This window comes from Lissotriton vulgaris, chromosome 5 (assembly GCF_964263255.1).
Source record: "Lissotriton vulgaris chromosome 5, aLisVul1.2, whole genome shotgun sequence".
Classification (NCBI taxonomy): Eukaryota; Metazoa; Chordata; class Amphibia; order Caudata; family Salamandridae; genus Lissotriton; species Lissotriton vulgaris.
Window position 1 is genome coordinate 60,880,216 of NC_141693.1, and position 17,316 is coordinate 60,897,531.

The following is a 17,316-nucleotide window of genomic DNA, read 5'->3' on the forward strand; positions in this document are numbered from 1 at the left end:
AGCCCTAATCTGGACTTTCCTTAAGTTTGTTAGTTCATCCCAGTCTGCCACTGCTGGGCCTGGGTCATTGTTGCTTAATCCTTCAAAAGGATTGACTTCCGCAAGAATCCTGTCAATATCGTCCTCACAGAAGGTAAGGCCGTGTTCATCCTCCATTCTGATGTTGGTTAAGGAAAGGGGTTTAGGCGTTGGATGTAGTGTGTGGCGATTGTCTATGTGTGTCCAAGTCAAGGAGGGGCTCCCACAGCTGTGCGCTGTCAAGAACAAGAATATAACAAGAGGAGGGAGAGGAGGAAGTGGATTTGGCCTCCCCTGGCAATTTACATAAACAAAATAGAATCCACTCTGGTAGTGGTAGTGATCCCCACAATGGTGGGGAGCACACAGTGTTGTTTTGAATACCCCTCACACACCAACAGGCCCCTTGGTGTCATGCCTCATCATTGGGGTCTTCGCACCCCCCTACGGGATGCGGCGTGCTGCGACTCACGACTACGTAGGAGCACTGAAAGTGAGCTATGTGTTGGTGTGTGTGAGTTGTGAGGAGGTGAAAAGTGGTGGTTAAACGATACCTGGCTCGTAGGAGAAAAAAAAAAAAAAGTTTTTATTAAGCCCTCGGCTGGTATCATTAAAAGGGTGCAGGGTGAGGTTGTTTACTGCATATTAGGGTACGTCAACCTCAAAAGTGCATCGACATGTTTCGGAGTGTAAGAACTCCTTCAGGACGAGGATATGCACAACTATCCTCACCTTACTCACATGGGATGTAGATGTAAAAGTGAACTCTACAAAAATTTAAGGTGAAATGTACCTAGACAAAATTTCGATCTGTCTCTCTAAGAAAGGAATATTAATCACACAGTTATCTTACAATTTTTATTGCTGCCTGATAGCCAGATGCACAAGGAAGTCTGCAGAAGGTGTTTTGAAATTGTAAGTTATTGCTAAGTACAGCGCCTACCCTGAGTTCAGCGCCCTCTAGTGGTGTAGGAGAGGGGGTGCGGTGGGTGCGGGCGCCCCGGGTGTCATCACTGAGGAGGGGTGACAAAATGGAAAAAATATGTGTTTTAAACATATTTTTGCCAAGCCGGGGGTGACAAGTACTTTTCCCCACCGTGTACCACCTGACCTTGCTACGCCACTGCCCCTTCCCAGATCAGCACCCAGTGGGCCGCACCAGACGGACTGCCCTAAAGCCGGCCCTGCCATATTGTATTCCAACATGATGTTTTTTGCATGATTTATATGCCGGATATTTGCAGGACTGGTCTCGTGCATGGGCCTTTAGAGCCAGAGCTGACCCTTTGGCTCAGATATTTCTGCTAATGTATTGGCTCGCCCACCTCTGCATGCCACATCAGTGCTGTACACCCACCTATTCTCTGTGCCAGGTTAGTTCATCAAGCACAGGGTCCGCTGGCTATGCTGCGTGACGACAGACACACGCTGGGGAAATAACAATTTACATATGATTTGGACATTTTGAGTGTTTTGCATACTCAAGGAACATATCTGTTGGGAATCTGAGCTAGTGTTTCCTCCACACAAACTAACACAGTGCTTAGAAACGAAGAAGACGTCACTGTACTGGTGACAGTGTCACTTGCGGAGCTCATGGTTAACATTTCCCAGCTGCAAAGTTCATATTGCTAGTAAGCTTGTTGACCTTTCCTTTTTCTCATTTTTGACTGATGAGTCTGACCGCGGAGTTTAATGTCCCAGGACAAGAAGAAAAGATTGTTGCCTTCTCTCAAGAACCCCTTGATCAAAGCCGACCTGCAGAAGGATTGCCAAACGGGCTGTACAAACGCTTTCAAATGTGTTTTCCTACTGTTCCTCGGTGCTCTCGGCTTGTAAGCCAGCTGTGTTTACTGGCAACGAACACAAGGAAAACAAGTAGCAGTACTCGAGGAACTGCTGAGACCCACATCCCGTCGCCACAAACAATGTGTGATCCTCCCACCTCCAAAATGATCACACAACTTCATAACATTCCTCTGTATTCAATCCCAAAGCTCTTTCCCATCGGAAAAAAAGCCGATCTGCAGAATGTGCCACTTTGTGGAACATATTCAAGCCAGCCGACGTGTTTCGGATGAATGGCCATTTCTCTGGACAGGACCTGCTTAGCAAGCTTTGCCCGGTTGCAATTCAATGTTAACAAAATAAGAGCTGAAAACCTGACCGAGCCGGACATCAGCTGATATTTGGTGGGGTTTTCAGCAAATTGCAGCAGACTGTTGGGTGTAAATAACAAATAGGTTGTTTTTCTTCTATGCTGGTCGATATAATCCTAGAAAGAACCGATGCAGACCAGTATGGACTAACACGAGCCGCAGCAGAACAGAATGCATTCACGTCGAAAGAGCTTATCAGTGGAATTTAATGTTGCTGAGGGAAACTGCAGATTAGCCAAGGTGTCCTTGCGGCCGAGTGAACTGTAAACATACATCAAATAGTTTCACCACATATTGTAAAAATAAGGATTTTGAAAGAGGTCGCTGAACGAACAGCACATTTTTTCATAAATGTTTTACTTTGGTTATTTAAGAAACCACATGCGGACGTTGCTTTAAGGGCGAATGAGTTCAAGTATTGGAAAAAGGCTCTGCAAGTAAAAATAAATGCACGCACGGAGACAAAGTGAAATAAAGAATGGCAGCCGAAGCAAATACAAACAAGCAGCAATTGGCCATGGCCTGCCTGCGAGGCTCAAAGTGTTAGAAGGCAGGTCTTGGGCAGAGGCAGAGTACTGACTTAGGAATAACTGTGAGGCTCATTGGTGTGAAGCACATCAAAGGTCTTCTCCTCCCCTAATTAGGTGAGGAGAAGCCGTTTCGGGAAACTGAAAGTACGGCCGGCCTGCGGCCGGCCATGAATAATTAGGGGAGGAGAAGCCCTTTGATGTGCTGGGTTGGCCCTGAATGCGCGCGCATGTTTAATCACGTGGTTCACGTGAACTACAAGAAAACCGCGGGGCTGAAAGCCCTTTGGTTTGACGATGTTTTCGCCACTTGAATTCTCGCTCCCCTCGATGCGCTTGTGCGCATCGATAGGTCGCAAGACCTAAAAATTGAGATTTTTACGAATGCAAGCTGTGTCCACATGCAACAGCTGCTGCGTCCCATATTTTTTCAAGGTGCTCCCATATCGGAGATATGAAGGCATGAGTCCAGGAGGGGTTGGGGTATCACTTACAGATGGATGAATAAGTGATGCGTTAATGGGGTTGATTTGTAGGTTAAATAAGGGTTTAGCCAATGCTATAAGAGATCGTGCTTATAGATATGAGCCCATAGGTCATCGCAAATGGCTCCATGGAATGGAGTCATTGAGTCCAGTGGTGTCCGTGCCCAGACGGAAAACCCACCTCTGCTCCTTCTCAAATAAACCAACATCTGTGGCACACACACTGCAGACTTGACCTAACCCTCATGTCGCTAGGTACGCATACACACCCGATCATGATCTGCGCACAAGATAGATAATCGTCAAATGTGAATGGTAAATTACGGACAGTTGTTTTTGTTAATGTTAACAATGCTCATGGTGATATATTTGCATAATTAATATTGTCTTGAGTTCCCGTTGGGACATTGACATTGAACCACAATTCTTTAGTATGTGTAATGCTGTTATTATATCCTGTACACCATCAATGTTCTATGTATACCTGTATGAAAGATATTATGTACACTCACTATTGTCAAGGATCTTTGTACAAACCTCTGAAAAATCAATAAATAATATTACAAATATAAAAATGTGCACTAGTCATCCTGGGACGTTTCAGTCAGCTATGGCCTATCCCTGTGAGAGGTCTAATGAAGGCATAAAAAAATGACACATCAAACTATTGACGATTAGTAAGACTGTTTCAGGAAATCCTTGCAGTGAGGATTGAGCAGAACAGAGAATGCCCAAGGTCAGTGACTGATGCTGAGCTGTGCTCAACTAATTTCTAGAATTAGAAATGCATATGCCCCGAAAAAGGGAATGTACATGTCCTGAAACGTGTTCAGATTAGAGGGCATTTTTTCATTTGGTTTAGATTAACTATTTGAGGGCTAAAACTCATTTACACAATGTTGGAGCTTCCATGCTCGCTTTATCACTTAGATGAACTCTGTTGGATGATCTGTGGTTTGATGATGGGGCTGCTTGTTGCTGTTGCCGAGCCTGCCTGGATCATTTGTGGTACACGTCGAATACTATTAGAAATAGACTCAATTAAGGAAGCCAGCGCCCTTATTAACCCGTTGACCACAGCGGGAATTCCGCCGCGGTGTGGGTGATTTATGACTGGGCCGTCCTCCGCACACGCCCTCCGTGACGTCGGATGGTCGGAGGCCGTCCAATGCACGTAAAGGGTTAACAGGACATGATTCAGGGATGTAATAAACTATAAGATTGCCTAATCTACATGGTTCCCCAGTGTGGCGGCACTACTAAAGACAACAGGTAATAACACCAACTTAGAAGTGATGTCGTTCAATACAAAGAAAATATCTTGGAAGAATAAGCAACGAGGATTCTTCATGTCTACGCAGGTTTAACCGAACCCTATGCCAATAGGAGTCATCTATAACTGACCCAACAGACTTACCAATAGTTTGCCAATTTGAAAGCGGCAACCATTTGAGAATTTTTCTCGCAACATTATTATCTGTACTGCTACCACTAGGTGAAAGATATATGATTTTGTAAGGTCCTGAAGAAGGTAGTTAACATCAGACATATTTCACCGAAACGCGCGTTGACCTTACTGTATGCACCCAACCCATGACACGGTCATGGAGATTCACAATATCTATGTCCCCTTCTGACCAGGATGTGTATGTGCTTTTGGGGTTGTTTGATAGTTTTATTGGTGTGATCGAGTGCAAATGTGTTTGTTTACGTGATTAGTGTATGGTATTAATATAGGGGCCCAGTGAAGAGCACTAAATTGAATTTGTATATAAAGATATGAAATTGTTGGTGTATGTAGAAAATGTATAAAAAAGCAAAACTGTGACAAAGATTTTTATGAATATGTATGTCTTTTTATTTTTTTATGTTTCTTTTTATTTAAAGAAGAAAAACAAGAGGAAAATAGTACACATATCAGGTGCCATACAATATATTACATTACAACGGTGCGCAGGAGAAGAGGCCAATGTGACCTATTCAATACAAGGAGCGTGGGGTGTCAACATGGATAAGGATACACAGAACAGAAATCAATATAATCAGCAACCCCATTGAGCTTGTACTAGCAAGGCCCGTCCACCCACGCATAGAGGATAAGTAGGACCAGAGTGGACACCCAGACATGTGAAATGTAGATTCAGAATGGACAAATCGCCTCTCGTAAAAGGGGAGGGAAAGAAAAAAGGTCCTAGAACTAAATAAGGAAAAAATTTAAAAAACCTCAGTCCTCCCACCCTGCACCCCTGCAATGGCTACGGCCTAACCCCACTAGCAGCGTGCCTGTCGCCCAACAACTAAAATCTAAAGGAAGGAAAAGAGCGTAGGAGGAGATGTCATACAGGCTCCCGGTCCCCTTTATTCCCCGCCAGAAGCAGACCCCCCCGGGATATAATCAGACAAAGTGAAGCCGCAATTAAAAAACAAACAGTGGGGGTTAAGAGAACCATCCGACTCCCACATTATTTTGGCTACAAATCCCGTATCAAATAAAGCCTTTGTTTCAGACCCAAACGAATACACTCAACCCTGGCCACTACGGTTTTTCGTGCGAGTTCTCACCACTCGTGCCGCCATCTCAAAAGGAAAGCCAAAGCGTTCAAAAGAGTCAAAGTCCGTGTGGTGGGATTGAGTCCAAAGTAATAATGTTCGAAAACCATGAATCTGACAGATGTACGTCCATCGACAATAAGTTACAAAAACGTATTTGAACCAACTGGAGAGAAAAGAACAAGAAATCACTCCGAAAGTCGCTGTGGAAATTATCCTGGAGAGTGAGGTTAGCTATGTCCCTCTTGGGTGGCATCGGGATAGAGTATGATGAGTGTTCGGTAGTTACAGGCTCGCTGTCTGTTGTTCGCGGGCCAACAAAACACACCAGGTCCGGTTTCCTCTCGGGGCCCTTTGTATCAGGCATGTCCTGCTTCGCGGTTAAAACAACTGATCAAGTCCATCGAGGACTGTTACGACCATTTTATGGATGGCGGCGGTGACCTGCGAGTGAAGCGCCTCAATTGTGGCCATTACGGTCTGCAGTGACGGCGTATCGTTCTCTCGCTCCATCTCTTCTCACAAAGCGACAAAGCAGCTCTTTTCAACCCCGGAGGTCGACTACTCCTGTGTGACAGGCACAGACAGGGCCGACGTTAACAGTGGGCAATCGTCAATGTCGCGTTCTCAACACCATCGCCTCCAGCGAGGGTCCGAGCCAGTCAGCCCCGGGGGCCCCAACAGGGCCACCGCGCAACGGACCCCCACCCACAGCTACCGGTGTTTCTCGCCGCCGCGTAAGTGCAGTCAATCCGGCCACCGCACGACCATCCAATCCGGTCAGGAAAGTCTTCCACTCCGAGCGACCGGACGCCGTCCTGGTCTCGCAGCCGATGTTGTTTAACTTCAACCCAGATGGGTTAGAAAGCGAGGCCCCGGCTACCACAATGGATTAGGCCGAGAATAATGACACTTCGTCAATCGAGAAGATGGAAATCTCGGGATTGGATCTTTAATCTCAGCAACCCATCAGCCATACGGGAGTCGGTTCGAATTCAGGATAGATATCAGGATTCATGAGCTTCTGGCGGAGGTCGGCGGAGCCGGGAGCTTACGCGGCCATCTTGGTTGCTAGCGTAGCTCCTCCACCATGTATGTCTTTTTAGATTACATTTCTTTCCCCCTTTTGATTCTATCAATGTAAATGAATACAAATACCAACTAAAATGAATAAATATAATTTTTGAATAATAGGATGATGTTGTATCCATGATGTTTCACAAAATGTATGTACAACCCATAAAGGTTCATTCTACAAGGTAAAGAAATTGAGGTCTAGAGGGAGGGATATTATTTTTATTGTGTTAGACGATGTATACACAATACCTTAGCATTATTACATTGCTAAAAGCTTTGTTTAGGAAGGGCCTAACTAGGCTTCCTCCGTCTGATGGATAAATAGATAACTCCAGATCTATACATACACGCATCCACAGAGGTACACACTCATACAGACACACATTAATTTGCAGACTCACACACAAACGTTGTACGAACTCACAGATGGATATCTTCAGTCCATTCAAGCACAGACTCCGAGACACACACAATCATACATATATACTCACACACCGATGCATATAAAATCTCACAGATGTATAACTCCAGACCTATGCATACACGTCATAAACTCACAGATGCACACATGTATTTGCACACTCACAAAAGCCACCAGACCTTGTGTTATATAAACCCACAGGCAGGCATTCACTTATGTAGGTACAAGCTCACAGCCAATAAATCCAGACTAAAGCATACACAACCCTCCAACACACATGCATATAGATAAGGATGTGTATTTGTATACTCTGTGGCTCAAAATGTATATATGAATATGCAGACACACACAAGCAGTAATCCATGCCCAAAAAACAGACGTATATAGGGACGCGCAGACATGCATGTACTCCCAAAGATAACTCCAGGTCCATTCATAAATAAACACATACTTAGACACGTATACCTAAGCGTGAACATGCACACACATATATATGCAGACACATATGCTGGTATGTACTCCCAGCCAGATAATGCCACCCCACTGCAGACATACTCTAACACGCACCTTGTGAGTATGCAAGTACTGCCTTAAGGTCAGAGGAGTAAACCTTGATTTTATGTTTTTTTAGGACACGCCCTTGTCTGATTTCAGCACCAATATCCAGGTGCAATGACTCCCGTCAGAATATTTATTTGGTGGGGCCCACGATCCAAACTGTAGTGTGACTCATCTGCCTCTGTGTGTCTTGAACTTTAAGAGGCCACGCAAAGACATGGGCTCAGACTTATACAGACACAGCAATCACTGCAGCCACTCACCCTCAAGGTTTTATATTGTTCCTCTTCCTTGAGTCTGGACTCCAGAAAATATCCCTCCTCTTTCTTCAGAACACGCAGCCACTCTTGAAGTTTCACCTGTAGGGATGAGAGTACAAGAAATAAGTGTAGATATGTAGAGTGTGGTCTTAATTACAAAAGAAATCACTACAGTACCTGCCACACGTGCCCAGACTGTACGTACCAGTCATACATTAGTATTGCTAGCACCAGCACCAAGTATCACAGACAATGATGTCCCTTTTTTGTACCGGTTCTTGCCAAGAAGGATCAGAATCCCTGCTCCATGGAAACAAGCTTCCTCACTGGCACATACTGCGACGTGACATTGTGCACACTTTATGCCTAAAGCATGGAAACAGATAGACTTGACACTAAAGAAGAAAGGTTGTCCCAGAGACATCAAACATTCCAAAACACACAACCAAGTGAAAATATCAAAGCTAACAAGTTTTCCAAGTGCAATAACTCTGTATGGATCCCTGACACAGCCACCCTCCAAGTAGTCAACAACACCCTCCACCTCATCGACAAGAATGACCCCTGACCTCCTGGATCTCCCTGCAGCGTTCGACACAGGCGACCAGCTGGCCCTGATCAACGCACAAAAAACACGATGGGATTCTAAGACACTGTCTTGAAATGGTTCACATCCTACCTCACAAACTGTAATTATAATAATTGGTAAAACAACTTGCTTAACATCGCCTTCGAAGTCTTAGCCTGATGACTGCTGGTCCATGCTACCACTAGGATAGCTTTCTATAAGGTTGACTTTACAACCACCATCAATAAGGGTCGATTAGACGGGTGCGAGGTGCCCACTAGAACTAGTGGACATCAAATGCCAGGCTAACTTCTCACCCACATCCTTCTTGATTAACTGGTACCAGTTCATGCAAATAAGCTCCACAAGATCACCAACATTCCCCGTCACTTGCGGAGTACCTCAGGGCTCCATCCTTTCTCCCATCATTTTTAACCTCTACAAGGGATCTCTGGGACCCAATCTAGCAGACAACAGCATCAAGATCCATCAGTATGCAGATGATGTTCAACTCTGGGCCGGTCTCGTGGAGTGCCTTGTGTGCGTGGATGAGGAGCTTGAAGGATATCCTATTGTTGACGGGCAGCCAGTGCAGGTTTCTCAGGTGGGGGGTGAAGTGGCCGTTTTGTGGGACATTGAGAATCAGTCGTGCTGAGGGTTTTGGATGTGTTGCAGTCGTTTGATGAGCTTGGTCGGGGCTCCTGCGTAGAGGGCGTTTCCGTAGTCGAGTCTGCTGCGGACGAGGGCTTGGGTGACTGTTCTTCTTGTATCTGTCGGGATCCACCTGTAGATCTTGCGGAGCATGTTGAAGCAGGAGGAGGAGACGGTGTTGACTTGCTTGGTCATGAAGAGCGTTAAGTCTAGCATGATTCCCAGGTTGCGTGCGTGGTCGGTGGGTGTTGGGGCTGCCCCCAGTGCCGTCGGCCACCAGGAGTCGTCCCAGGCTGATGGGTTGGAGCCGAGGATGAGGACCTCAGTTTTGTCCGAGTTCAGCTTCAGTCGGCTGATCTTCATCCAGTCGGCGACGGCCTTAATTCCTTCGTGGAGGTTGGCTTTGGCGGTAATGGGGTCCTTGCTGAGGGAGAGGATCAGTTGAGTGTCGTTGGCGTAGGAGATTATATTGAGGTTGTGCTGTCGGGCGACGTGTGCGAGCGGGGCCATGTAAATGTTGAACAGTGTTGGGCTGAGGGAGGATCCCTGGGGTACACCGCAGATGATCTCGGAGGCTTTGGATTGGAAAGGGGGAGGCGGACGCTCTGGGTTCCTCCGGAGAGGAAGGAGGTGGTCCATTCCAGGGCTTTGTCTTGGATCCCTACGGCGTGGAGGCGTGCGCGTAATATGAGGTGGCAGATGGTGTCGAAGGCGGCGGAGAGGTCCAGGAGGATGAGGGCTGCGGTCTCACCATTGTCCAGCATGGTCCTGATGTCGTCAGTGGCGGCAATGATGGCGGTTTCGGTGCTGTGGTTGCTGCGGAACCCTGACTGGGAAGGGTCCAGGATTCGGTTTTCTTTGAGGTATCAGGTTAGCTGTCTGTTGACGATCTTGATGACCTTGGCCAGGAATGGGAGCAGAGAGATGGGCCGGAAGTTCTTGAGGTCTCTAGGGTCTGCCTTGGGTTTTTTGAGTAGGGCGTTGATCTTGGCATGTTTACAGCTCTCTGGGAAGGTCGCAGTCTTGAGGGAGAGATTGATGACGTTACGCAGGTGGGGTGCCATGGAGCTGCTGGCCTTGTTGAAGATGTGGTGCGAGAATGGGTCTGTCGGGGAGCCGGAGTGGACTGTACTCATGGTATTGATGGTGTCATGGATGCTCACGCTGGCCCAGGCTAGCAGGGGGTTGTGGTCGATGGTGTGCGGATAGTCTGTTGTGTTGCTGTCTGGTGGGGATGTCTGGGTTATGAAGCTGTGGTGAATGTCTGCTATCTTGCGGTGGAAAAAAGTGGCGAGGGAGTCGCACAGGGCTTGCGACGGCGGGATGTCGTTGGTTTTGGAGCTGGGGTAGGAGAGTTCTTTCACGATGTTGAAGAGCTCCTTGCTGTTGTGTGTGTTGATGTCGAGGCGTTCTTTGCAGGAGGTCCTCTTGGCAGTCCCGATAAGGTGATGGTGGTTGTGGATGGTGTCCTTGTGGGCTGCGTGGCTGTCCGGAGTCTGTTCGCTGTGCCATTTCTTCTCTAGTTTCCGGCAGGCTCGCTTGGAGGCTAGGAGTTCTGGTGTGAACCAGCTGGCCCTTTTGTTGGTGTCTCTGTGGGGGGGTTTCTTCAGCGGGGCGAGGGTGTTGGCGCAGTCGTCGATCCAGCGTGTGAGGCTGTGGGCAGCATCGTCGGTGTTGGAGGGTTTGGTGGGTGGGCTGAGAGCGAGGTTTGGGTTTGCGTGTAGTTGGTCTTCGGTGATTTTTCTCCAGTAGCGGCGAGTGATCTGTTGGCTGCGGTGGTGTGTGGTAGGTTCCTGGAAGGAGAAGTGGATGCAGCGGTGGTCGGTCCAGAGGAGTTCGTGGTGAGGCTGAAGGAGACGTGGGGACTAGCGGAGAAGATGGGTTCAAGCGTGTGGCCTGCTGAGTGGGTAGGGGCTGTGATGAGTTGCCTCGGTCCGAGGTTGGCGAGGTTATCGATCAGGGTTGTCGAGTTGTCATTGTTGGTCTCAAGGTGAAAGTTCAGGTCTCCGAGGAGAATGTAGTTGGTGGAGGTCAGGGCGTGCGTGCTGATAAAGTCGGCGATGGAATCGCTGAACTGGGGTCAGGGTCCAGGGGGTCTGTAGACGAGGGTGCCTCTGAGGGTGGAGTTGGGGTCTGTGTGGATCTAGAAATGCATGTGTTCGGCGGTGCTGAGAGTGTCCTCGGTGCTGGACGAGACCCTGATGCTGTTATTGTTCACGACAGCGATTCCTCCTCCGACTCCGTTGGTGTGGTCTCTGCGGGTGACCTTGTAGCCGTCTGGGATGGCTATGGAAATGTAAGGTGTGAAGGAGTCGTTCATCCACATCTCTGTCAGGAAGACGACGTCCGGGGATGATGTGTCGAGCAGGTCCCAGAGCTCGACTGTGTGTTTGCGTGCAGAGCGGGTTTTCAGTAGGATGCATTGGAGGTGGTTGAGGTCTTTCTTGGCGGGTTGTTTGGCTGCTCTGAGGCTGGGGTAGCTGCAGTTCCGGCAGGTGAAGGGGCGGTGCGTGCGTTTCGGGGCGGCCTTGAAGCAGGTGTGGATCCGTCCAGGGTTGAGAACATGGAGTGTGCTGGCATCGTAGTGGTGGTGGTCATCTTGGCGGGGACCAGGGGTTTTGGCACTGAGCGCGGTCCGGGCACAGACGGGCTTGCCTTAGGCCGTGCAGTGGCTGCCATATATGGGGATGTAGGATGGAGGAGCAGCTGGGAGGCAGGGGCAGCGAATGGGCAGTGAGGGGGGCGGGGACGCAGCAACGGGAGCGGCGAGGGCACCAAGGCAGCCGGGCACAATCAGGGGCAGCGAGGGGGAACGGAAGGCAAGAAAACAAGCACAATCAGTGGAGCAGAAGGCAAGAAAACCAGCACAAACAGGGGAGCAGAAGGCAAGAAAACATGCACAATTAGTGAACAGGAGGCAAGAAAACTGGCACAAATCAGGGGCAGCGAGGGGGAGCAGAAGGCACGAAAAACAAGTACAAATCATAGGAACAGAAGGCAAGAAAATGAGCACAATCAGGGAACAGAGGGCAAGAGAACGGGCACAGATAAGAATGCAGGCACAGGGGGTAGACAGGCAACAGTGGTCACAGACACCAAAAGACAGTATTGACAGTATTGGCAGTACAGACAGACAGCGACAGGGATACAAACCTAAGGCCTACCACTGGCCACCAGGGATGAGGCACCGGTGGTAGCCTGCGGGTGGAGGAAGGCCTCAACTTCTACAGCAGCGGCAGCTGGGGCAGGGTCAGGACACACAGGCGGAGCTGTGTGGTGGGGGAGCGACCTACCAGCTAGGTCAAGGGTCGCTCTCCTCACCGCGGAGCGGCCGGCCTATATGGGGAGGTGGGAGGGAAGAGCAGCAAATGGGCAGTGAGGGGGCAGGGCCACAGGGGTCGCAGCGGCGGGAACGGGAGCAGCGAGGCCACCAAGGCAGCCGGGACAATCAGGGGAAATGAGGGGGAACAGAAGGCAAGATAATGAGCACAATCAGGGGAGCAGAAGGCACGAAAAACAGGTACAATCAGGGGAGCAGAAGGCAAGAAAAACAGGTTCAATCAGGGGAGCAGAAGGCAAGAAAAACGAGTGCAATCAGAGGAGCAGAAGGCAAGAGAAGGGGCACAGATAAGAATGCAGGCACAGGGGGTAGACAGGCAACAGTGGTCACAGACACCAGAAGACAGTATGGGCAGTAGAGGGAAGACAGACAGCGACAGTGATACAAATCTAAGGCCTACCACTGGCCACCAGGGATGAGGCGCAGGTGGTAGCCTGCGGGTGGAGGAAGGCCTCAACTTCTACAGCAGCGGCAGCTGGGGCAGGGTCAGGACACACCCTGTGTGGTGGGGGAGCGACCTACCAGCAAGGTCAAGGCTCATCCTGAGAGGGGGCCCCCCCAAGCCAGCGAGCTTCTTTCAGCCAAAGCTACAGGAGATCTTCACTCTGTGCCCAGTGATGATGGAAGTCTAACGCCTGGACCCTGCACGTGCCTTTGTGTCTGATGAACCCTGCACTGCTGGGGAGTCATCTGCACTGAAGCCCTTGTGACCCTGTGCGCATCACAATGCATTGCTGCAGCTCTTCTGCTGTGTCCCTGCTCCTGTGAGCCCGTGTGCCACACCCTGCATTGTCTCATCAAGTTTTCTGACACCGACAACTCACACTGCAGTGCTACATGGAACCCTTTGAGTCTAGTGTAAGGTCCCAACACATCCACACACATGCCTTCTGATCCTCTGCAGCCGCCTCTGTGGCTCACAGTATACCGCCCATGGTCCCAGCGCTCTGACAGACACACTTTGTGCTCTTTTGCTAGGGTGGCCAACCAACCGTCCGTAAATTTCACGGACCGTCCGTAATTAGGACCTCACGTCCGCGAGGTTCCCTTATACGGACGCCCTTTGTCCGTAATTTTGCCCATTGCAGGGAATAGCCCTGTTCCCTATCAGAGGCCTCAGCTCCTTGATGGGGCGCCTCTCACCCCTCCTTGGGGCCCCGCCCATTGTCATTCTGTATGCTGCTGATTGCCACATACAGAATGACAATGGGAGTGTCTGGGCTGCAAAGCATGTGGTGACCGGCCTCCTACAACCTCCGTCCAGGGCAGGGCATTCTGTCAGACGGAAGACTGCCTGAGGGGGGTGTGTGTGTGCGTGTGGGGAGGGGGGGGGGGGGGGGTTGAAGTCGTTTCATGGCGTTTCCATAAGAATGTTGTTTTCACTCAGGCGGCTTGTCAGGCTGCCAACTAGTTTGTAAAGATTAGAGTGGTAAATCGGAGAGTTAGTTTGGATTGTGTTGTAGGCAGGAGCTCGCAATTTCAATTGTATTCTAGGCTAAAGACAATGTAACTATACAAGTCTTGCAGTAATATTACTGAATTTAATTGAAAATGGGATAAGTGGAGTGTAAAGCAGTTTAAGAGGGGGGGCGGGGTGGGGGAGTTTGGATTGGGTGATGCCCAATAGAGTGCCCCCTTAATTATCTAAATGCACACATTGCTGAATAAACTTGTAATCATTATTGGCATCTTGGGTTTAATCCTCTGCAGTGAACGCATCTAATCCAGCGGTTCCTGCACTTGTTCTCACCTCTAGAAAAACGACAGATGCTGATGTGACTCAAAGGAATGATGATTTTTTATCCATTTTGCTAAGACCAAGTATATGTTGTATAACATGAAACACCCGAATTGTCCCCTGGACGGAATAGCTCTCGATCGAGTTTCTACATTTGAGTACCTGGGGGTCACCTTAAATGACAGAATGGACTGGGGTTCACAGACTGCTAAAGCTAATCTGAAGCTAGCCCAGTCCTCGGGTGGTATCCTAAAAGTCTTTAATGAATCTTCCCTCAAATTGATGGGACCGCCCGTAGAAACATATAAAGCTCAGGCTAGAGGCGGTGCGCTTTACGGTGCGGAATTATGGGGACATGCAAGTGTGGCCCCCCTCTCCCTCACAGAGAATAGTTTCATGAGGCGTCTTTTGAGACTTCCCCAGAGTACCCCCCTCACCCCCCTAAGGCTGGACATAGGTCTGGTGCCTATACAGGATGTCGTCTCGAATCGGCCGTTGTTATACTGGAGACGGCTTTGGGCTACCCCGGAACTTGAGAGTTATAGGGAGGATTTGCGGGATTTGCTAGTTAGAAGGGGCGCGGGGAGGATCCCATGGCTAAAGTACATCAAGCACCTCTCTCAGGCCCTGGGTAGGGGAGATCTGTGGTCTTTACCAGAGGAGGCTTGTGCCCTACTCCCTAGAAAAACTTTGAGTTTGGCCCTGAAAGAGCATGGCATGGCTATCTTACTATCAAACTCGTCTTTGGGTAGGCTTACTAACACCTTCTTAGAGACCAAGGTCCATCCTAATTTTGAGAGATTCTTGGATGACATTCAGCCCCCCCTGGCCAAGAAACTATACGTCCAGTTCAGGCATGGCTCACTTCCCCTAAGGGAAGTCACTGATAAGTGGTCAAAAGTCCCTGCCCCCCCCTGTGAGCACTTGCCCGGGGTGCGCGGGTAGCAGAGAGACAGATCCACACGTTCTGCTCTTTTGCCCCTCGTATTCCCGGGCTAGAGCTAAATGGATAATTCAATTTTGCAAGTCCAGGGGCATAAGGGACTATAGAGAGACCTTTAGAATCCTCAAAACTGATACCACTTTTTTGACAGTATATGCAACAGAAAAATTTCTTCTGTCCATGTGGTTTACAAGGTGTGCAACACTAAAGGAAAATAAAAAAACATTGCAGGGGAGGTCCCCCCTTTATTAAAGTTACTAGGCGTTCCAGTATGGAACGCTTGCTGTTTCTGAGGGATACCCACGCTTGTATATTTTCCCTTTTTTATCTCATTCAAGAACGTTGTGTTTTGAGGTCTTTTTAAATATTTATATGGATATAGTATTGATGTATGTGTAAATGTATAAATATGTCTTTTTATGGTTTGTAACCAATAATAAAAGCTTTTTGAATGACTGATTTTTTAATCGTTCAAATGTCTAGAAACTGCCATGTGATATGTTTTTTTGGCCCTTCAACAATAGATTTTACCATGATAAAGTTTCTGTAAGGTACAAAACGTGTTAGCAAGGCTGATTCCTGTTTTTTTTTTTATTTAATACATTGAGTCTATCGACTAAAACATTCAACTATTGAATGAAGATTAGTTTCGCCATAATTTGTGAATCCAAAGAGAGTTATTCATTATCTCTTCCCTCTTAACATTTCACTGAATGCACATTGTGAAGTTTTGAGTATGCCACCCTACTAGAATAGTTTAATCTGAGCCAACCAGGTTTGAATGTTTACAAGTACAGAATGGAGCCAGGTCAAGCAGTGATGAGGGCTTTGCTGTGTATTTAGGTCGCTCTTGAAATCGTCTAGAGCCCTGGAACATGTCCATGTATTGACCAGTTATGCTACCAGCCTTTGCACCCTTCTACCATTTGTGGTGCACTGTAATTCTTTAGAATCGCAGTATCCTTTCCATACAGTTGTGGACTTTTGACTGATGTGTTGTGTTAGTAAAGCTTTGTTTGTCCAGTCTCTTGTGTAATTATTTATTCATATTGGTTATTGTGAAAAATAAAATGTAAGACGGGGCCTTTATCGTGCGTTGTGTGCATGGTTGCACGTGCCAGAGTATACGTTTATTTAATGTCACTGGGGTCAAAGGCTTCCCACTTAAAGCCCTGGAAACAAAACCATGTCAGTCACCTCATGGCCTGGCACTGTGCATCATGCATGACTCATGACTCAGATTGCCTATGGTCAAGGGCATAATTAACCCTTCCCCGTCTCACCCCTTGCTTTAGGAACTGGAGCAAGGGTGACCTTGATGGGACTCTTCTGTCTCCAACTCAGCAGACAAAGGCTCAGTTCATAATTAAAATGAGAGGTGGGTGTGTGGAAATTCACAAAATTGATGTACATAAGCGGCGTTCATTTGTCTTTTCCAATTCCCCTCCCTGTACACACCACGAAGAGCGTGAGACGATGACCGCATGACTCCGCCAGTAAAGGCCCATGCCCGCATGTACCTGACAGCCATTTTAGGCACCATGGCCTCTTTGCCTGCTCATTGAAATCCCCGGCTTCCCTCCTGCGCGCATTTGAACACACCCCCCCCCACTCTCAAATGACCCTCTCCCTCCGCGCACCCTGGCTGCCCCCTCCCTCACATGCACAGGTCCGCATGACCCTGTCCTTGGGAGTCACAGCTGCGCCTGACCAACACCTCCTTTCCTTTCATGAATAACCCCTCTGTTGGTAAACCCTCCCTCCGCGATTGACTGTCCACACAGGTCCGAAGCCATCGCCCAAGCCGGGGGATACAGTTTACTGCCCCTTATTGTATGGAGTCACTCCTCTTCAAAGGACCCACTATTGATCCTGGCCTCCCCGCCCCCTGGGGCACGATCAGGCGCACACATCCTAAGAATCGGCGGAACACTCAGCTGCGTGATTGCCCCCTCCTCTTATCAGCAGGTTAAGGGCCTCTATTGTGGACATATGTGGGGTGGGATTGACACAAGGATTAC

General features: G+C 48.5%; 1 protein-coding gene across 2 annotated transcripts in view; it reads right to left on the reverse strand.

Annotated features, from left to right (window-relative positions):
* LOC147710159 (E3 ubiquitin-protein ligase TRIM11-like) overlaps positions 1 to 17,316 on the reverse strand; it is a 185,771-nt gene that overhangs the window by 150,591 nt on the left and 17,864 nt on the right. For both annotated transcript variants that reach the window (XR_015295850.1, XM_086920853.1), the window contains exon 2: positions 8,059 to 8,154. Coding sequence is in view for 1 of the 2 variants with exons in the window: in XM_086920853.1 (XP_086776979.1) it covers positions 8,059 to 8,154 (96 nt within the window). In the remaining variant the exon portion in view is untranslated. The remainder of the gene's footprint in view (positions 1 to 8,058; positions 8,155 to 17,316) is intronic.